The sequence below is a fragment of the Xenopus laevis genome, chromosome 7S (assembly GCF_017654675.1).
Source record: "Xenopus laevis strain J_2021 chromosome 7S, Xenopus_laevis_v10.1, whole genome shotgun sequence".
Lineage (NCBI taxonomy): Eukaryota > Metazoa > Chordata > Amphibia > Anura > Pipidae > Xenopus > Xenopus laevis.
In genome coordinates this window covers 112,656,594-112,678,780 of record NC_054384.1, presented here as the reverse complement: position 1 = coordinate 112,678,780, position 22,187 = coordinate 112,656,594, and the positions used below count along the sequence as shown (strand labels likewise).

Sequence of the window (22,187 nt, the reverse complement as noted above, 5' to 3'; positions counted from 1 at the left end):
AAATCTCTTGTTTCTTCCCCCCCTGCAGCTCCATCCAGTGTTTCCATCATGCACCTTGTGACCCGCACAATCGACAGCATCACCCTGTCCTGGTCCCAACCCGACCAGCCCAACGGCATCATCCTCGACTACGAGCTCCTCTATTATGAGAAGGTACGTCAGGCTCTTGGCAACTATGGGGGGGTGTTACACTTGGGAAATAAAGTAGGGGTACACTGGGGTCTGTACTCATCAAAAACTGACTGAACCTCTTATTCCATCTTATGAAGGAAAGGAGAACTCACCATCAGTATAGGAAGGGGTTTTTTACTGTAAGGACAGTCAGGTTATGGGATTCCCTACCAAGAGAGGGGGAATGAGTGATTCATTGGTGGGGAGGAAAGGAGATCTCATCATCAGTATAGGAAGGGGTTCTTTACTATAAGGACAGTCAGGTTATGGGATTCCCTACCAAGAGAGGGGGAATGAGTGATTCATTGGTGGGGAGGAAAGGAGATCTCACCATCAGCATAGGAAGGGGTTCTTTACTGTAAGGACAGTCAGGTTATGGGATTCCCTACAAAGAGAGGGGGAATGAGTGATTCATTGGTGGGGAGGAAAGGAGATCTCACCATCAGCATAGGAAGGGGTTCTTTACTGTAAGGACAGTCAGGTTATGGGATTCCCTACCAAGAGAGGGGGAATGAGTGATTCATTGGTGGGGAGGAAAGGAGATCTCACCATCAGCATAGGAAGGGGTTCTTTACTGTAAGGACAGTCAGGTTATGGGATTCCCTACCAAGAGAGGGGAATGAGTGATTCATTGGTGGGGAGGAAAGGAGATTTCACCATCAGCAAAAGAAGGGATTCTTTACTGTAAGGGCAGTCAGGTTATGGGATTCCCTACCAAGAGAGGAGGAATGAGTGATTCATTGGTGGGGAGGAAAGGAGATCTCACCATCAGCATAGGAAGGGGTTCTTTACTGTAAGGACAGTCAGGTTATGGGATTCCCTACCAAGAGAAGGAGAATGAGTGATTCATTGGTGGGGAGAAAGGAGATCTCACCATCAGCATAGGAAGGGGTTCTTTACTGTAAGGACAGTCAGGTTATGGGATTCCCTACCAAGAGAGGGGGAATGAGTGATTCATTGGTGGGGAGGAAAGGAGATGTCACCATCAGCATAGGAAAGGGTTCTTTACTGTAAGGACAGTCAGGTTATGGGATTCCCTACCAAGAGAGGGGGAATGAGTGATTCATTGGTGGGGAGGAAAGGAGATCTTACCATCAGCATAGGAAGGGGTTCTTTACTGTAAGGACAGTCAGGTTATGGGATTCCCTACCAAGAGAGGGGAATGAGTGATTCATTGGTGAAGGGGAGGAAAGGAGATCTCACCATCAGCATAGGAAGGGGCTCTTTACTGTAAGGACAGTCAGGTTATGGGATTCCCTACCAAGAGAGGGGGAATGAGTGATTCATTGGTGGGGAGGAAAAGAGATCTCACCATCAGCATAGGAAGGGGTTCTTTACTGTAAGGACAGTCAGGTTATGGGATTCCCTACCAAGAGAGGGGAATGAGTGATTAATTATTGGGAAGGAAAGGAGATCTCACCATCAGCATAGGAAGGGGTTCTTTACTGTAAGGGCAGTCAGGTTATGGGATTCCCTACCAAGAGAGGGGGAATGAGTGATTCATTGGTGGGGAGGAAAGGAGATCTCATCATCAGCATAGGAAGGGGTTCTTTACTGTAAGTACAGTCAGGTTATGGGATTCCCTACCAAGAGAGGGGGAATGAGTGATTCATTGGTGGGGAGGAAAGGAGATCTCACCATCAGCATAGGAAGGGGTTCTTTACTGTAAGTACAGTCAGGTTATGGGATTCCCTACCAAGAGAGGGGGAATGAGTGATTCATTGGTGGGGAGGAAAGGAGATCTCACCATCAGCATAGGAAGGGGTTCTTTACTGTAAGGACAGTCAGGTTATGGGATTCCCTACCAAGAGAGGGGGAATGAGTGATTGCAGAAATGAAGTTACTGGGGTGGGAGGGGTCTGATAGGTGGGGGCACCCCATACTGTGACTGCAGGAATACCCGCCGGGTGTTGTGCCCACATATAAGTCGGTGCTGGTTGGGGCAGGGGGTGAGTGCCCATTGGGCTCGGGCGTCTCTCACGTGACTGTGACCTGCAGCAGATTCCACACCTGTCACTTCCCGTGTTCTCTCACCCGTGAGAGTTGCAGTCGCGCAGCCAGACCTGGAACAAAGCGAAACATTTCATATGGTTCCTGCCCCGGGGCACAAGTCTGAACCCAGAACATGTCACAGCCACTTCATTCCACCCCACTGCCCCAGCACCTGCTCCCAAACTGCACAGTTCATCTATTGTCTCCCCTGAACCCCCAAACAGGGTAATTCGTTGTAATAGTGATAAAACCTAATACTGGGCTGTTTATTAGGCTTTGAGATAAGGGGCAGCTCATTATACAGAGGCCCGTGTGTTACTACTTACTCCTCTTCAAACAGTGACTCAGCAGAAGAAGAATTGGGACAGTATCACTGTACCCCCCATTGTTCCAAACAGCCCCCCACATTTAACCTTCTATATAGGCACCAATGGGCTGGTGGGTAGGGTGTATGTGCGGGGGGCGTGGCATCCAAGTGGGGGTGGGCAGGGCTTATAAATAATCGTGATTCCGATTTCCTCCTCCAGGACCTGACTGAGCACAACTCATCAGTGGCCAAAAGCTCCACCAATACGGTGCTGGTGCCGGGCCTGAGGGCGGGGACTATATACGTGTTCCAGGTGCGGGCGCGCACGGTGGCAGGATACGGGCGATACAGCGGCAAGATGTACTTTCAGACTATGACCGAAGGTCAGTAAGTGCCCCCAGTATTTGACCAAGGGAAGGTTTGGAGCACTGGGGGAATTTTTGGGGTGCAGCAAAGTTCATTGGCCCAGTGAGCAGTCATTTTCTGCAGGACAAGTTGCAGGGAGTTGCTATGAAGAGATGCCCTGCTCCGTGGGCACAGCAGCTTGTCAGGGGGAGGTTGTGGGTTGGCGCAGGGCAGAGCGGCCAGTGACCCCCGAATGTTTGTGCTTTGCCCGTAGCCGAATACCAGAGCAGCTTCCAGGAGAAACTCCCGCTCATCATTGGCTCGTCGGCCGCTGGACTGGTCTTCCTCATCGCTCTCGTAGTCATCATCATCGTCTGCAGCAGGTACTGTGCCCCAAATTCTGCCCCCCAGCCAATAATGCTGCTCCCTGGCCTCATTGTGATTGGCCTTGAGGTACAGCAGGCTGCATTCTGATTGGTCCATGTGCAGCCCCGGACTGGCAATCTGTGGGTTCTGGCAAATGCCAGAGGGGCTGCTATAAGTTGCCATAGAAAGTCAGTATTTAGCTGGTGGGGGCTGATTGGGCCTCTATGTACCTGAAAAGCCAGGGACTATTTTAATTCTCAGTCCAGACCTGTCCATGTTTCACTGGGCAGAGGTGGGGGTGCTGCTGGGTGTGTTTTGGGGTGCTTATGTGGGGTGGTTACTAATTGCCCTTTGGATTTGTTCCAGAAGACGAGGCTTTGAGCGTGCCGACTCGGAGTATACGGACAAGTTGCAGCATTATACCAGTGGCCACAGTACGTACCGACTGCCCTCCCCCGGGCTCGGCTCCCGCTCTCTCGTTGGTTCGTTGGCTGGTTTGTTCTCTAAATGTCACTTTCCATCCACCAACCCATCCGTCACATTCACCCTTCCACCAGGAACTCCATTGTTCTTGCCTCCCTCCTCATCCAATGGAACTGCGTCCACCTCTGATTGGATGGATCAGACTCCATCGTTACTGTCAGGCTCCTCCCACCACCATACTCATCATCCTCATGGGGTGGGGGTTTAGTGATTGGCCTCTGAGCCAGTTGGGGACCCGGGCATTCGCTGTTTCTACGGTGGGAGCACTATACAGGGGGCACTATACAGGGGAGCACTATACAGGGGGCACTATACAGGGGAGCACTATACAGGGGAGCACTATACAGAGGGAAGCCACCTATACAGGGGGCACTATACAGGGGGGCACTATACAGGGGGGCCACTATACAGGGGGCACTATACAGGGGAGCACTATACAGGGGGGCACTATACAGGGGAGCACTATACAGGGGGGCACTATACAGGGGAGCACTATACAGGGGGGCACTATACAGGGGAGCACTATACAGGGGGGGGCACTATCAGGGGAGCACTATACAGGGGGGCACTATTACAGGGAGCACTATACAGGGGGCACTATACAGGGGGGCACTATAATGGCCAATGATAAAGAGACGAGACACAGAATCTGGCCAGAGGGAGATACAGAGTAGATACAACCTAATGTAGCGCTTACATTTCCTTACTAACTGCTAGAAGTCACTTTAATGTACAACAGGAAAAGCAAAGTGTCTCTTATTTAATTAGTTACATGGTGACGTTCTGGCTCCCCCTGCACCCCTGGGGCTTTGGGCTCAGTTGCAACACTCACACTTAACACTCACACTCAGCACTCACACTCAACACTTAACACTCACACTCAGCACTCACACTTAACACTCACACTCAGCACTTAACACTCACACTCAGCACTCACACTCAGCACTCACACTTAACACTCACACTTAACACTCAGCACTCACACTCAAACTTAACACTCACACTCAGCACTCAACACTCAGCACTCACACTCAAACTTAACACTCAGCACTCACACTCAGCACTCACACTTAACACCCCTAACAGTCTCAGTTCACTGCGCAGTGATTGTCCTGTTTGTAGTAATAAGAGAATGATGATCATGTGGCAGAGTAAGTGCTTCTCCCTCAGGGTCCCGGGATATTCCATTACTGATGCACATGGGCAAGATAAAGTGCCCCCACCCCTCACCCCTATCTGTGGACACCCATGATCCTGACACCCCACTATCCCCATCACCAGCTCCGGCCTTACACCCCATCATTCCCATCATTGGGCCCATTCAGCTTTCCCTACTATTAACCCTTTATTCACTCTCCCTCTCCAATCACAGTGACCCCAGGGATGAAAATTTACATTGACCCTTTCACTTACGAGGATCCCAATGAGGCTGTGCGGGAGTTTGCTAAAGAGATTGATATCTCCTGCGTGAAGATTGAGCAAGTCATTGGTGCAGGTAAGTGCTGCTTGGGTTATACTTTGCCTTTATATTGCAGTGATAATGATCCACCTATAATATACCCTGCAGTGTGAGCTCCAGTGCTCAGATAGGATATAAATCAAATAGAGAAAGTACAGAGAAGAGCGACTAAGCTGATAAAGGGAATGGAAGGGATCAGTTATGGGGAAAGACAAGTTGGGATATGGGTTAATGGGATATGATCACTATATATAAATATATAAGGGGATATGATCACTATATATAAATATATAAGGGGATATGATCACTATATATAAATATATAAGGGGATATGATCATTATATATAAATATATAGGGGATATGATCACTATATATAAGGGGATAATCACTATATAAATATAAGGGGATATGATATGATCACTATATTAAATATAAGGGGATATGATCACTATATATAAATATATAGGGGATATGATCATATATTATAATATATAAGGGGATATGATCACTATTATAAATATAAAGGGGATATGATCATATATAAATATATATAAGGGATATTGATCACTATATATAAATATATAAGGGGATATGATTCACTATATATAAAATATATAAGGGGATATGATCACTATATATAAATATATAAGGGGATATGATCATCTATATATAGGGGGTATATGATCACTATATATAAATATATACGGGGGATATGATCACTATATTTAAATATAGAAGGGATATGATCATAAATATATATAATATGATCCTATATATATATATAGGGGGATATCATCACTATATATAAATATATTAAGGGGGATATGATCACTATATATAAATATATAAGGGATATGATCACTATATATATATATAAGGGGGATATGGGGGGGATATGATCACTATATATTAAATATAAGGGACATGGGCAGGATGTAAAGCAGAAAAGGCCTGTGGGATTGTGGGAAGTAGATGGCAGATACAATAGACAGGTACAAGGGAACAGACAGAGCTGCAGATTCCATATTGGGGGGATTATTTGAGCAGAAAGAGGAGTATGTTGGGATCCCTGTTACACAGAATAATGGGGTGCTGCTTGTCTCATTCCTGGCACAGGAGAGTTCGGGGAGGTTTGCAGTGGGCATTTGAAGCTGCCAGGGAAGAGGGAGATGTTTGTGGCCATTAAGACGCTGAAGTCGGGGTACACGGAGAAACAGCGGCGAGACTTCCTGAGTGAGGCGAGCATCATGGGACAGTTTGATCACCCCAACGTCATCCACCTGGAGGGGGTCGTCACCAAGAGCTCCCCCGTCATGATCATCACTGAGTTTATGGAGAACGGATCCCTGGATTCCTTCCTGCGGGTATTCTCCTGGGTTTTTACCAGTTATGAGATGCCCGGCGGCACAGACGGGCGCATGTGGGTAGCGCCATATAAACATTGTTACCCTTGTGTTTTTCAGCAAAACGATGGGCAGTTCACAGTGATCCAGCTGGTGGGCATGCTGAGGGGCATTGCTGCTGGCATGAAGTACTTGGCTGATATGAACTATGTGCACCGAGACTTGGCCGCCCGCAATATCCTGGTGAACAGTAACCTGGTGTGTAAAGTGTCCGACTTTGGTTTGTCCCGATTCCTGGAGGATGATACGTCCGACCCGACTTATACCAGCGCCCTGGTGAGTGTGGCACCTACTGACTGGCATTACCCTCTGTGCCACCTCCTGCCCCTCCATCTTCCCCCACTCACACTTGTCATTCCCACTGGACTGGCGCTGAGTGTACGTCAGCCCTGAATCTTTAATATGAGGGAGGTGGGCAGATTAAAGGCATGTGACCTTGTGCCCCTCACCCTGGCATTTAGATGATGTTGGCAGAGACAGAAGCAGCTGACTTTCATTCCTCCTCGTGTGCTGATCCCAGGGGCCACAGAGCTGGGAAATCTCATTAGTGGGGGGGGCATTGTGGGTTCTGGGGCGTCTGTCAGCGCCAAGCAATTACTTTCCAGCTGGCGCGATTCCTAAGGGAGGGGTAGTTGTGCCCCCATACACTTGCCTTGCTCGGATTAGTGGGTGCCATCACTCGGGCCCCTAGAGACTTAATTGTGTACTAGGTGCATAGGGGCCCCACAGGTAGAGGGCGAGTTGGGCAAGGAACCTCCATATAGGTTGGCACAGTGCCCTTCTGAGTGCCCATCACTGAGGAAGGGCCATGCGGTCCCGAAACGTTTGATCGTTTGTAAAGTGTCTTAAAGCACCTTGAATAAATTTGGGAGCACCCCGTTTACAGCAAGCACAGGTATTGGCAATTTTTTCTTTTGGATTTACTACTGGCGAGTGGCTAGGCCAGTGCCATATACACCTGTATCCCCTTAATTGACTTTGCATGGCACAGTGCCCTTCTCCCTATGCCAAGAGGCTCTGACTGCCCCCCCCCCCAATCTCTCACATAGAGGAATTATTTGTGTTTTGTCCCTTTCCAGGGGGGCAAGATCCCCATTCGCTGGACGGCGCCAGAAGCCATTCAGTACCGGAAATTCACGTCGGCCAGTGACGTTTGGAGCTACGGAATAGTCATGTGGGAGGTGATGTCCTATGGAGAGAGGCCTTACTGGGACATGACCAATCAGGACGTGAGTTGTATTCATTGTCAGTGCCCTTAATGCCCAATCCTGAGCTTCAGCCCCGGGAGTTGCAGGTGAATCTGGGACTGAGCGCAGCTTAGTGAGTCGGGGCCACAGCTCAGAACAGACTGGGGCAGTTGGTACCGAGAGACTTACCCTGTGCCCCTTTATCCCCCGCAGGTTATTAACGCCATCGAACAAGACTACCGCCTGCCGCCCCCTATGGACTGCCCCAATGCCCTGCACCAGCTCATGCTCGACTGCTGGCAGAAGGACCGCAACCACCGGCCCAAGTTTGGCCAAAATGTCAACACGTTGGATAAAATGATCCGAAACCCCAACACGTTAAAGGCTGTAGCACCGCTGTCTTCAGGGTACGTACAGGGGGGCAATCGGCTGTGCAGGGGTATATAATGGCATGCTGGGTAATTCTGCATTAGTGGGGGATGGGTAGTGCAGGGGTATATAATGGCATGCTGGGTAATTCTGCATTAGTGGGGGATGGGTAGTGCAGGGGTATATAATGGCATTCTGGGTAATTCTGCATTAGTGGCGGGGGATAGTGCAGGGGTATATAATGGCATTCTGGGTAATTGTGCATTAGTGGGGGATGGGTAGTGCAGGAGTATATAATGGCATTATGGGTAATTGTGCATTAGTGGGGGATGGGTAGTGCATGGGGAGAGGCTGGTACTTACCTGTAATACAGTGGCCATACTAACACTCCCTCTTTGTTCTTGTCCTGTAATGCCCCAGAGGGTACATGGGGGGCAGATAAGAGAGGGAGGGAGCATTGTGTGTGACAATTATGAGCCCGAGGCGCTGGCACATAAATCACAGTCTGTTTGTCTTTCCCTTTATCTGATCCAAGGGCCCCAGAATCCTTCAGTGCTGATTGGCTGTGAGGGGATTATCCCGCCCTCCCTTTCATGCAGTGCCAGGCAATTAACCCCCAGTCTGCCCAGGGCACTCCTCTTACATTCCTCAATATACAAGAGTCAACATTGGCCCCGGGGCCCCTCAGGTGCATGGACTGGGGTATCACATGTCATTAGCGCAGAAATCACTGCCCCGTGAGCCCCTTTTCTCCTGTGCAGTTTTGGGAACTTCTCATTGCGGTTGGTTAATATGGGGCGAGGGATATAATTAGGGAATAATTGGTTTGTGCCCCTTCAGAGTGACCCTCCCCCTGCTGGACCGCACCGTGCCCGACTACACCAGTTTCAGCAGCGTAGACGAGTGGTTGGACGCCATAAAGATGGCGCAGTACAAGGAGAGCTTTGCCAACGCCGGATTCACCTCCTTCGATGTCGTATCACAGATGAGTATGGAGTAAGTATAACCCCCACAAAACTCTGTTACCCCCAAACTACAGGAATACACAGGGCAGAGTAATAACCCCCCCATATGTGCCTGGTGGTCCCTGGGGGCGCTCGGGGGACATTCCTGACATTGGCACAAGTGTCAGCAGCAAGTTGTCCCTGTGGGAAAGGGGTTCTGGGGGAGACTCTGGCGTGTACAGAGTTAATGCTGCATTTTTGGGTGTGGGCTGGGCTTTCCTACAGGGTTAATTATTTCCACACTATACTTTGTGGACACCATTTAAAGGGCAAGTAAACCATTAGAAAATGTTCTAGGGCAGAATAACTGGAGGGTCTGGGGTATAACAGTGAGTCCAGTACATGCTGGAGCCGTGCGGTTCTGTTGGTGCCAATGGCTCCAGGCACAAGAAGCAGAGGTGGAGCAATCAGTGCTGAGTAGGTGTTGAACTATTCCTCTCCCTGCCATGGGCACTGCCCGCTTGTCTATGGCACAGGGAAGTAGCAGCCAAAAGCTGTTGTTTCTCCAACTGATTGTTCCTAATTCCAGTAAATTCAGTGCTCTGGGCAACCCCCAACGTATTATAGAAGTGTCTGGGGAGCGGCCGTCCTCCCTTTGTGCAAATATTTACCCTCTTACATGGAGTCTGGCAGGAGCCGCCCAAAGATTCCAGCCCCCGGGCAGCTCCCAACTTGTCTCATTCACCAACCTCACCTTCATTCTCTAGGACCACAATTCTGGGGTGTCTGGGGGAGTTCAAGGAACTTAACAGCTGGAGAAGGGTGTGAGCTGGATTTAGGGTGGGTGATATGAGGAGTTGGGGTGTCGGGTGAAGACTTGCTCAGTTGTTCTCTCCCTATGGTTATACGGGATAGGGAAGTTGAGGCTTACTAGGCACAGCTCAACACATGGTGATATGTTGTAATGTCAGATCTTGTCATGGAAGGGCTTGGGGGATCCTATACCTTTTCATGTAAGTGGGTTATCTCTAATTGTCATAGAGTTTAGGCAAAGGGTTGTGTGAATGACACCTCTGGTGATAGAAGTGATTGGGTCTTCCTATTGGTTTTCATGTAAGTGGTTTGTATGTAATAGGCAAAGGGCTATGTTGTTTGGCATAGAGTGGAAAGTCCTCTTGTGATTGGTCAACTTTGACTGATATGGAAATGAAGGAGACTTGTGTCAGGGGGATACCAGGAAAACTCCCGGTGGGCCCAGGAGTTAGTAGGCCTCTTACTTCTAACCTCTGACCCTATTTTATGGTTGTTCCCTAATACTTTATGGGAAGAAAGAGGCTTAATAATGGAAGAATAAAGCAGACTAGGAGAATAAAGAGGTTGACTGAGGAGAGGAGGTATAATAGTTTGGAAAGTGGACCCTCAGCCTCAGGTTTTCTGGTGGGTCCCTCACATTCCAGTCTGACACTGGGTGGAGCTGGGTGGGTGATATGAGGAGTTGGGTGTCAGGTGGAGCTGGGGTGGGTGTTTTCAGACCAGTGCTCCCCTAATGTTATTGCTCTTTCTTCCCCAGGGATATTCTGCGGGTTGGGGTGACATTGGCCGGGCACCAGAAAAAGATCCTGAACAGCATCCAGGTGATGAGGGCACAGATGAACCAGATCCAGTCGGTGGAAGTTTGATTGGCGCTTCCTCCTCCTCACACTTCCTTCCTCTAGTTCCGAGCCTTCCCGCCCCTTCCTGGTATCGACCAATCAGGAGCAACTTGTCACCCGCAGAGGATCCCACGTCACAAAGTTCCCACCTGGCGTGCAGAGCACGGACCACTTTCCCACGGGTGGAGGATCGGGGGGCGGCGGCACAATAGGATTTTTTACTGATTTGTTAAATGAAATAACGAGGGGAATAAAAGGGCTGAAGGCGCGGGGGGCACAGCAAGTGGTACGTGCCATGAACTGAGCGGCCTGGGCACAAGGGACATGAATATTAAGAACCATCCTTGTGCCGCAGAGCTTGCAATTGTCAGAGGGCACGGGGGTACAGTTTTACCATGAAATGGACTGATCTCATGGGGAGCAAATGGTACAGAGACGATTCCTGCTCTCCTGCGCCAATGGTACGTTCTGCAGGGCCCAAGACCACACCCCCAGTGACATCATACATATCGTGTGCACAAGAGCCAGTGATGTCACTGGTGGAGGCGTGTACAATTGTCCAACTGTCCCCCACGTCTCAGACTCCGCCCTCCTTTGTTTACACCAATTGGACTTTTTTTTAAACTTGTTTTTAAACCTTGGAACTGACCCAAGGAAATTGCTTAAAAAACTGACAAAAAGAACAAAAAAAAAACCTGAATGGGCTCCAATGAGCGGTTCCACCCCGGACCAATCAGCAGCTAAGCATCTGTCTTCTCCATTTCTATTGGCTGCTGGTTAATCCGTTCCTACTGGGAGATACTGGTGCCCAGCAGAGTGGGGCGTGCACCCCATTATTAGGCATCTAGTGTTTATTATATAAGCTTCTCAATGGCATGATGAACCCCAGGGGTGGCACAGCCTTATTGGGCTCCTACTGACCTCCCCATACAGGCACTTTACTGAGCTACTGGGCCCCCCATTGTATCAGTACAGACATCCCCAGACTGCTCCCTACAATAATGGGGGGCCATTTAGTCATGTCCCTGTAGTCAAAAGAACATGGTGCATGTTGGGTTAATTCATTCAGTACCAGCCCCCCGTACACTGAACCCCCATAACACAAGTCTTGCCCCTGAGACTGCAATATAATGGGGGGGCAATTAATTGCACCAATGACACTGTAGCTTAGGGGGGTCACATTACCCACAAGGCAAGTGCACGGAGCAGAGACGTCGGGATCCCAATACTGGTACCAACTATACCCCCCCCTGGTCAGTATTTACTGTACCACCATCACCAGGATACGAAGGGGGGGTGGCAGGTGATTTCACCCTAATTGGACAAATCAGGAGCTGGTGACAATCAAGTGTCAGAGCTAATGGGGATTCTGATTGGTGCCCTCATTTGAATATGAATGAGATGGGAGGAGCCAATCTGAGAGATTCCTGTACAAACTCTATAATAGAAATGGACTTAATTTATTGTTTATAGGGGCAGTTTCTTTGCTCCTTCACCTTATTGGGGCCCAACATCTTGCTCCCCAAAATCTTCTGCTGTCCCCCTATAACCCACTGCCCCCCAGGATTCCTGTTGTCCCAGTGCCCCCCAGGATCTCCTGTTGTCCCCCTATAACCCACTGCCCCCCAGGATCTCCTGTTGTCCCCCTATAACCCACTGCTAGGGTTGCCACCTTTTCTGGAAAAAAATACCGGCCTTCCTATACTCTTGCCTTTTTCCCTATAAATAACATTGGGATCAGTCATTGTTTTTACCTGCCAGGTGACAACCCTACCCACTGCCCCCTGGAATTTCCTGCTGCCCCCCAATAACCCACTATCCCTGGCACCCAAGACACCCTGCACCCTCTGTATGGACTATGGGACACAGTTGGGCAGTTGCTGGGGGCAGACAGTGGGGGGGAGTCCATTTGCCCCAGTTACCCCCAATGTTAGAGCAATACGTTTCCTGAATTAACCCCTGAGTGCCAAGGACACTGTCTGTGCTAAGCCTGTGTGGCCCCAGCAAGTAGAAGAGAGAATATTTTGGAGAGTTGACTATTTTTCCAAATATCACCCCCCCCATCTGCGCCCCCTGCTGAGCAGCCCCCCACTATTCACATTACTGCTAAATCCCTGCGTTGCTTTTTTGGACTTGGGACTCCTGTGTGGCCAATCACCCCCAGTACCTAAAGCCCAGAACCCACTGAGCCAAATCCCCTCAGTTCTCACCAGAGTCAGACTAGGCCCCCCCAGGGTCCAGACACCCCCCACACCCCACTCTCATATGGAGACGGTGCCAAATGGTGGGGGGTAAGACTGAAAGGGAATCTGAGCGGCACCACCAATTAACTGTGAAATGTCCAGGAACCATTTTACTTTTGCAGCGTTTGGGTCGGTCGGTTCTGCTCCCCCCCCCCCCCCCGGCACATGGATCTGGGGCAGTGCAGCTGTAATTGGGCTTGAGAGAGGGGCATTTATATTGAGTGTTTCCCCTTGTCATGGTTCAGCTCAGACCCTCCCCCTGGGGGGTGACTTTGGACCTAGTCTCCCCTTTGTGTCCCTGGTTCTGTCCAGTTGGGTGTTGCCTCCAGTCCAGTGTTTACAGATTTGAATGGTGCTCCAGACCCAAACTCTGTATATAAAGTCCAAGGTGCCCCGTTGCTTTCTCTTCGCTTAGTTGCCCCAGGAATGGGAACGTTTCATTGTGCTGGTTCTGTTGGACTTCACACCCACTCACCTCAGCTTCTCGACCCGCATGGGAGGGACTTCAGCCTCTGTCGGGTCTCACCAGCATTTGCCAAGAGAAGAACCTGTTTGCACTTCACCCGCGGGCAATAAAGTGGGTCATAACCAATGGACCGGCCGGTTCTGTGCACTGGAACGAATCATCTTCCTATTGGTTCCGGCCGATTTCTTCCTCCTCATTTGTACTTTGTGTCCCAACTCGGCCAACACTGTGACTTTTCCCAGGAAAATGAACCAGAACTGGTAGCAGTCCCTCTTGTCAATAGCTGAAATAAATACTTTGCTAATAAAGACGCCCTTTATTGTGTAAGTCCTGGGTGCTGTGGCCTCAGGGACCCCCGACATGTTCTGAACCCCCCGACATGTTCTGAACCCCAACTCTACTCGACCCATTATTTGTCCTTGGGAAACGGATGGTTCTGGCAGAACTTGTAGCTTTTCCTTAGTTGGGTCACTGGTGGGGGTTCTGCTATAAATAAGAATCTATTCCCATGGCTGGACTGAGATTTCCCCCCACAGTAATAAGACCTTCCTATGTTGTAGCATCTGGGGCCCCCCAGCATTCCATACGGGAGAGAACTCCAAGGGGGGACAGTCAGGGGTAGATTTTACAAAAAGGGTCCCTGTGCCCCCAGGGTGTAAATGGTGAGTGGGACAGAGGGAACAGGGGGCCAATCACTTTTCAGCCAATGGAGAGACAGGAGCTTCCATGGGGCGTGGCCACTAGACGCGTGTTCATGAATAAACTGTGACTTTTCTCATCTTCTCTTCTCAGTGTCGTGTGTAGAGTCAGGTCTTGAGGTGTCGGGGCCCCGTGTCATGTCAAGATTAAGGGCCACACAGTTTTCTCCTGGCCCCCCCCATCCAGTGTTTATGGAGGAGTCTCAGGCAGCAGCTCAGCGATAGTGAGGGTATGGGGGGCATCATTATTCAGCCCAATTAGGGGGCTTTCCTAGACCAAGTAACTATAGTTCTGGCCCAACCTATGGCAAACCCAAAATCTGATTCCTGTGTTGGGGGGCTCTCTACCTGCAACTGCCACATTTGGCTTCGGACCTGACACTCGGGTGTCGCCAGCAATTACTGCACAGGGGAGGGACGGGATCCATACGTGTTCCACAGGGTAGAACAGAACTATACATGCGCCGGGTCAGAACCAGACGAATCTGATTCATCAGACAAACTCAGTCAGTAACAAGCCGGGTCCAAACCATGTGATCAACACCAAAAACACTAGAGGTAGGATTCCTGACCCAAAAAAACTAGAGGTAGGATTCCTGACCCAAAAATACTAGAGGTAGGATTCCTGACCCAAAAACACTAGAGGTAGGATTCCTGGCCCAAAAACACTAGAGGTAGGATTCCTGGCCCAAAAACACTAGAGGTAGGATTCCTGGCCCAAAAACACTAGAGGTAGGATTCCTGGCCCAAAAACACAAGGGTGGGATTCCTGACCCAAAAACACTAGAGGTAGGATTCCTGACCCAAAAACACTAGAGGTAGGATTCCTGGCCCAAAAACACAAGGGTGGGATTCCTGGCCCAAATGCACTAGAGGTAGGAATCTTGACCCAAAAACACCAGGAGTAGGATTCCTGGCCCAAAAACACTAGGGGGTGGGATTCCTGACCCAAAAACACTAGGGGTAGGATTCCTGGCCCAAAAACACAAGAGGTAGGATTCCTGACCCAAAAACACCAGGAGTAGGATTCCTGGCCCAAATGCACTAGAGGTAGGATTCCTGACCCAAAAACACCAGGAGTAGGATTGCTGGCCCAAAAACACTAGGGGTGGGTTCCTGGCCCAAAAAAATGAGAGGTAGAATTCCTGGCCCAAAAACACTAGAGGAAGGATTCCGGGCCCAAAAACACCAGGAGTAGGATTGCTGGCCCAAAAACACTAGGGGTAGGATTCCTCTTAGTTGGGCCTAGAAGCTTCTGCCTGACAGATGCCCAAGTGGTCGGGTTGGTTTTGGTAAAACAGGGTAGTTATGGGCATTGGCAGACTGGTATTTGTGGGCAGTTAAACCCTCATCAGCCACTTAATTAGTCTCAGAACAAACTGCCCTTCAACTACCCCTCCCCCCCCAGATGTATGAGAAGGATCAACAGGACCTGGGCACCAAAAAGTTCAAAGGAATTTGTGTCAGTGTAAATGAGCAGATCTTATTCCTACAGTTGCTCACGAGTATCAGGAAAAGCTCCAGCTCTCTGACCATGGGAAAGAGAACAGCCCAGGAGCAGGAAGTACAGAGAATCAGAGCTCTGTACCTGAGTAAGTACTGGGGGAGATTGGATTCACTTACCCAGGGGGAGGTTCCTGTCTGACCATGGGAAAGAGAGCAGCCCAGGAGCAGGAAGTACAGAGAATCAGAGCTCTGTACCTGGGTAAGTACTGGGGGAGATTCACTTACCCAGGGGGAGGTTCCTGTCTGACCATGGGAAAGAGAACAGCCCAGGAGCAGGAAGTACAGAGAATCAGAGCTCTGTACCTGGGTAAGTACTGGGGGAGATTGGATTCACTTACCCAGGGGAGGTTCCTGTCTGACCATGGGAAAGAGAACAGCCCAGGAGCAGGAAGTACAGAGAATCAGAGCTCTGTACCTGGGTAAGTACTGGGGGAGATTGGATTCACTTACCCAGGGGGAGGTTCCTGTCTGACCATGGGAAAGAGAACAGCCCAGGAGCAGGAAGTAGAGAGAATCAGAGCTCTGTACCTGGGTAAGTACTGGGGGAGATTCACTTACCCAGGGGGAGGTTCCTGTCTGACCATGGGAAAGAGAACAGCCCAGGAGTAGGAAGTACAGAGAATCAGAGCTCTGTAGCTGGGTAAGTACTGGGGGAGATTGGATTCACTTACCCAGGGGGAGGTTCCTGTCTGACCATGGGAAAGAGAACAGCCCAGGAGCAGGAAGTACAGTGAATCAGAGCTCTGTACCTGGGGAAGTACTGGGGAAGTTCCCGAGGTCCCTAACCGGTCCCATGTCCAAAGGTCAATTGGAACATTAACTTGAGAATCTGAAATTGCTGAGAGATTTGGGGGCCGGGGGTTCTGTGTCTCCCGGCAGATTCATGTTTTTCCTATTTTGCCATTTTCCCTGCCGTGGGCCCATCTTGAGCTTTGTTGCCCCCCACAGGCTGTAACTGGTGTTGCACTTCTAGTCATATTTATTGTCATCACTTCTGCAGAAAAGAAAGAAATTCATCCATAATGAGACGAAACACTTCCAAGCCAAGGATATATAAATGAAAATACAAAGAAGAAAACGAATTTTCTACCTCCGACTCCTTCATTTTGACACTAGAGTATTTCTTTATATTTTGTGCCATTTATTTGTGCAATTGCACCTTATCTAAAATCTAATATCAACCTTACTATAGAGTGCAAGAATTGTGCCTGATTGTACCTGATATAAAGTACTAGTTTAGTACCTATATAACCACAATTCACATTATCTAGTTTTTTTTCCATCACTGTGTTGTGCAATAAAGTGCATCTCTGTTACCTCCTCTCACAGCCAATAATAAAGTGCATTTATTGTGCATAAACTATAATACGTCAACCTCTATATGGGTTGGTGGGAAAATATCTGTGTTTTTGGAGAAAGAAATCCTTGTCGCGACTGTCTCTTATGGAACAATTACTTGCCTGGATATTTGTTTGGAATTTGTGAATAACAACTCATTGAACACAACTCAAAACCCTGACTTTTTAGATACTATACTCACAGGTTTGCCTAATCAGGGAAGAATTGAATGTAAAGTTTATATAAAACATGGTGGTAACAACACTTTAATGGCTGACAACTATGGGGTGCCGTTTGTCCCAAATACATTCTGTATACAAAACTATCTCTAATACACAGAATGAATGTCTCTCATGTTATATAAGTATTTGTGACCATACACAGAGAAAAAAAATATACAAAAGACTTATTTCTATTAAAGAATGAAAACAAAATCTGGTTAGTGCACAAAAGGATGTCATTATATCACAAACTCCATTCTGTACAGTTTAACAAGCAATCTGTCTCACAAATGTATAACCTCCATGTAACGGACACACTTATGTGCAAAGTTACTTACAGAATGAATTATGTAAAAACAAAGTTGGACATAATATATAATTGTGTAACTAACTAGTGCATGACAAGCTAGATTTGATTGACAAAATAGATATCTGTGACAGAAAGCAAGATTTTATAGTACAGGATTCATTCTTTCCACAAAATAACAGTTTTGTTCCACAAAACAGATAAAATAACCATTCTGTGAAGCAACACTGTCAGTCACATTCCTGAACCAATAAGAACAAAGCTTATTGCCATATACAAACAAGATGAGAAGTGGCCAGCTCTGCTCCACATGGCTAAGGCAAAGTATCTGACCTGCTATAGAGGCTCCTCTAATGTCCCCTGTGCTGCATAGTAATAAACATTTCCTAAAAGAGCTGCTGTTAAACACTACAGGTTCATAAATGGAAGTTTTTACAAAAGGCTGAGAAATATAATGCTGCACTTATAATGATTGTAGAGAAAGAAAAGTATGCAAAACTTATATAAATATGATAATTTTAGTTGATATGGCTATTCTTATTGTATTAACCTGCTTGTGTGGCCCTGGACATGCATGTGACATGGGCGCAGTTGTGCTCTCTGCTCTAAGTGTTGTGCCCCCCTCGACCCACTCTGATGTGAAAGGGTTAAGCACTGGACAGGTAAGGGGACGGCATCATTAGTCTTTTGTTATAAATAAATATAAAGCATGTGCAGCTTGTTGCTTCTATATAAATAGATTATGATCCCCTAAAATTGCCCCTGCCTAAATGACCCCCTTTTGTTTACACACAGTACTCAGGAGTGGCTGCTCATATAACCTACACATCATACTATAGAGAATGTGTGGACTGTGCACATGATCAGTCCCAAGTCTCTGGCTAAAGCTATTATGTAGTAGTTGAACTATAGGTAAGCACATTATTAAGAGACTACTACAAGCTAATTGGTGCAAGATTACAGCTAGGAGGAGACATTGGAGTCTAACTATCATATACAAAACTTATAAGTGACTCTGAGAGTCAGGCAAAGCAGCCAGACAAGCACAGTAACTTCTGGTACATTTAATAGAAGATGGCAGGTGGGTGTGGCCTGTCCCATTATTGCTCTCAGCTTAGACAGGAAGAGGAACAGGAGTGAGTCATAAGATAATGGCAAAACAGCAGGAATGCCCTTAACCAAAATGGCCACACAAGCAGGTTACTTCAATAAGAATAGCCATATCACCTAAAATGATCATATTTATATAAGTTTTGCATACTTTTCTTTCTCTACAATCATTATAAGTGCAGCATTATATTTCTCAGCCTTTTGTAAAAACTTCCATTTATGAACCTGTAGTGTTTAACAGCAGCTCTTTTAGGAAATGTTTATTACTATGCAGCACAGGGGACATTAGAGGCGCCTCTATAGCAGGTCAGATACTTTGCCTTAGCCATGTGGAGCAGAGCTGGCCACTTCTCATCTTGTTTGTATATGGCAATAAGCTTTGTTCTTATTGGTTCAGGAATGTGACTGACAGTGTTGCTTCACAGAATAGTTATTTTATCTGTTTTGTGAAACAAAACTGTCATTTTGTGGAAAGAATGAATTCTGTACTATAAAATCTTGCTTTCTGTCACAGATATCTATTTTGTCAATCAAATTTAACTTGACAAGCACTAGTTAGTTACACTATTATATATTATGTCCAACTTTGTTTTTACATAATTCATTCTGTAAGTAATTTGCATAAATGCGTCCGTTACATGGAGGTTATACATTTGTGAGACAGATTGCTTGTTAAACTGTACAGAATGGAGTTTGTGATATAATGACATCCTTTTGTGCACTAACCAGATTTTGTTTTCATTCTTTAATAGAAATAAGTCTTTTGTATATTTTTTTTCTCTGTGTATGGTCACAAATACTTATATAACATGAGAGACATTCATTCTGTGTATTAGGGATAGTTTTGTATACAGAATGTATTTGGGACAAACGGCACCCCATAGACAACTGGCGTCCCCGTCATACAAAATATAGTGACCCTTTTAGTCAGTTTGTGGGGTACAGGCGTAACTGCTTTACTCTGGAATCATATGATGAGCAGTCGATTATTCTGAAGCAGTAGTGATGGCTGAATTTGCGGCATTTCGCTTCGCCAAAAAATTCTCAAATTTCCCCATGAAATTCACAAAACTGCGAGAAATTTTCTTGTTTTTGACACTGTTTTTTTTTTTGGCGAAAATGCTCCGGCGTCGAATAAACGGATGCCGGCGTCAAATTTTTTTTGACGCTGACGAATTTTCGCCAACTAATTTTTGCGGCCGTTTCGAGAACTTATTCGCCGGTGGCAAATGGCACAAATTTGCGCCTGGCGAATAAATTGGCCCATGACTATGAAGCAGAGGTTGACCAGTAGAGGGTTTTCTGTTAATACAATTGAAGCAGCTTATTCTAAATTACATTTACAGGACAGGGAAAGTCTTTTTTCAAAAAACAATTCAGAAGCTCATGGCAAATAACATCCAAATAGGAATCTCATCAAAGAGATACGGACAAATTTCATCTATTTTAGTACAGAATAAAGTGTGGAATTGAATAAGATTTGTAAAATACACATCAACATATTCCAATACGATATAATGATCATGTGATGTAAGATATTCCAATAGCCAATAGAAATTGGTGTCCAGAAGACGGAGTAGTTGACTATCGCCCTATCTCCCCTCTCCCCTCTCAGCTGACCATGAAGGGCTCATATAAATGGGGAAAACATCTCTGCACAAAAGTGCATCTTGGTTAGTACTGAATTGAAATCCAACATCACAAATGAAATGAAAATGTTATGTATAATAATTGCTGCAGTAAGAAAGTTATATATTTATTGCAATGTACGAAGGCCGCACAACCCGCCCCCTAAAGGACAGGATTAGGGAGCCCCTTAATGCAATAGAGAAAGGTGATCCTAAGGGGCACATTTATCAAGGGTCAAACCTCGAGGGTTAAAAAAACCACCGAATTCGACCCTCAAAGTAAAATCCTTTGAATTCGATAGCGCAACGTTTCGATCTGACGATCGAATAAAAATCCTCAGATCGAACAATAAAATCATTCGAATCGAACGATTTGAACGATTTTAAGCGACCGATCGACGGATTTTTATTAGATAAAAAAAAAACGTAGAAAAAGTACTGGGGAAGGTTCCCATAGGCTAACGTTGCACCTCGGAAGGTTTAGAGTGGCGAAGTGTGAAGTCAAAATATTTTTTAAAGAGACAGTACTGCGATTATCGAATAGTCAAATGATTTTTACTTTGAATCATTCGAATTGATCGAATTTGACCAATTCGATGGTCGAAGTACCCAAAAAATACTTTGAAATTTAAATTTTTTTTCTATTCGAATTACTCACTCGAGCTTAGTAAATCTGCCCCCCAATTCTCCTGTTGGAAATATGCAGTAGACGAGGGACCTTGGATCTAAGTGATTGAGAGTATTGAGAGAGGGGGAGATCCACTGCGCCTTTTAAATTCCCGTGAGGCTTTTTGGATCTGAACGTTCCCCACACACGTCGATTTGGTATCTCCCACTTTGTTTAGCGCAACACCTCCGGGATTAGTTGAAGTTATCTGTGTAATTAAACCCTTCCCTTTCCTTCTCTTTATTTTTTCACTATTTTGTATTCGCATGTTTCTATCTTGATAATATTACATGTTTTTTATACTGAGGGGCCGATTTAATGAGGGTCGAAGTGAATTCAAGGGAATTTTCCAAATTCGGTGAGAAATCCTTCGATATTCGAAGTATTTTAATTGGATGGTCGAATTCCGAAGTATTTTTTAGCCTTGATAAATCTGCCCCTTAATTGGCAATTTTGTATTTGTAGACAACCCCTTGGAGCGCTGACTAAATGTAATAATAATTTTCATTATGACTTCACGACTAATTCTGCCATTGGAGGTCGCTGTGCGTTTTTAGTATTTCAGTTGCGTCGATGGTTCTGTGTTTCACACTCAAGATTAAGGGCAGCTGTGGCCGAAACGCGTCGGGCTTCTTATGCTTCGTGTTCTTTTAAATATGGTTTAAATAAAGGATTTTACTTTTAATAAGAATCCAATTCGGAGTGCGGATTTCCATCGGTTTCTTCCATATCGTATACAGCGTTGGACGCTGAGGATTTCCAGCACCCGGTCGGAGACTCGTGGAATGCGTAAATTACACGGATTCATTGAGCTGTTTTCATTTGTTTCTATAAGTCATAATATGTGCAATGTAATTAATCCCATCCCTAACGATCCACCTTTACCTTCCACTCCCATGTGCAACTCCTTTATATTTAGTGTATGAGGGACAGGATTAAGGGCTCTTACTGACGAGCGTTTTTACCTGCACTCCCCTGCGTTCCGTTTTTCTGCGTTCAGTCGCAGGGGAGCGCAGGAATAGACGCATTACGTTTTTTCCAATGGGGCTGAACTCACACAGGCGCATGTAGGCGCAGAACGCAGGAAAAATGCAGCATGTTGCGTCTCAACCTGCGTTCGGCGCCTACACGCGCCTGTGTGAGTACAGCCCCATTGGAAAAAATGTAATGCGTCTATTCCTGCGCTCCCCTGCGGCTGAACGCAGAAAAACGGAACGCAGGGGAGCGCAGGTAAAAACGCCCGTCAGTAAGAGCCCTAAAAACAGAAGCCTAAAAACATTGAATTTCCATAAAAAGACCAGATAGTTCCCCACAATTTTAAAAG

At 46.9% G+C, this 22,187-nt stretch overlaps 1 protein-coding gene across 7 annotated transcripts in view; it reads left to right on the top strand.

Annotated features, from left to right (window-relative positions):
• Positions 1-14,166, top strand: part of ephb2.S (EPH receptor B2 S homeolog) — a 68,026-nt gene extending 53,860 nt beyond the window's left edge. The window contains exons 6-16 of one of the 7 annotated variants that reach the window (XM_041571832.1): positions 29-153; positions 2,691-2,853; positions 3,090-3,198; positions 3,548-3,615; positions 5,037-5,159; positions 6,241-6,488; positions 6,588-6,803; positions 7,607-7,756; positions 7,928-8,121; positions 8,924-9,079; positions 10,598-14,166. In XM_041571832.1, coding sequence (XP_041427766.1) covers positions 29-153; positions 2,691-2,853; positions 3,090-3,198; positions 3,548-3,615; positions 5,037-5,159; positions 6,241-6,488; positions 6,588-6,803; positions 7,607-7,756; positions 7,928-8,121; positions 8,924-9,079; positions 10,598-10,706 — 1,661 coding nt within the window. In that variant the 3' untranslated portion in view covers positions 10,707-14,166. Of the gene's footprint in view, positions 1-28; positions 154-2,690; positions 2,854-3,089; positions 3,199-3,547; positions 3,664-5,036; positions 5,160-6,240; positions 6,804-7,606; positions 7,757-7,927; positions 8,122-8,923; positions 9,080-10,597 lie in introns of all 7 variants that reach the window. The other 6 variants (XM_018227178.2, XM_041571833.1, XM_041571831.1 and 3 more) reach the window with 6 other exon arrangements.
• The last annotated feature ends 8,021 nt before the right edge of the window (positions 14,167-22,187 follow it).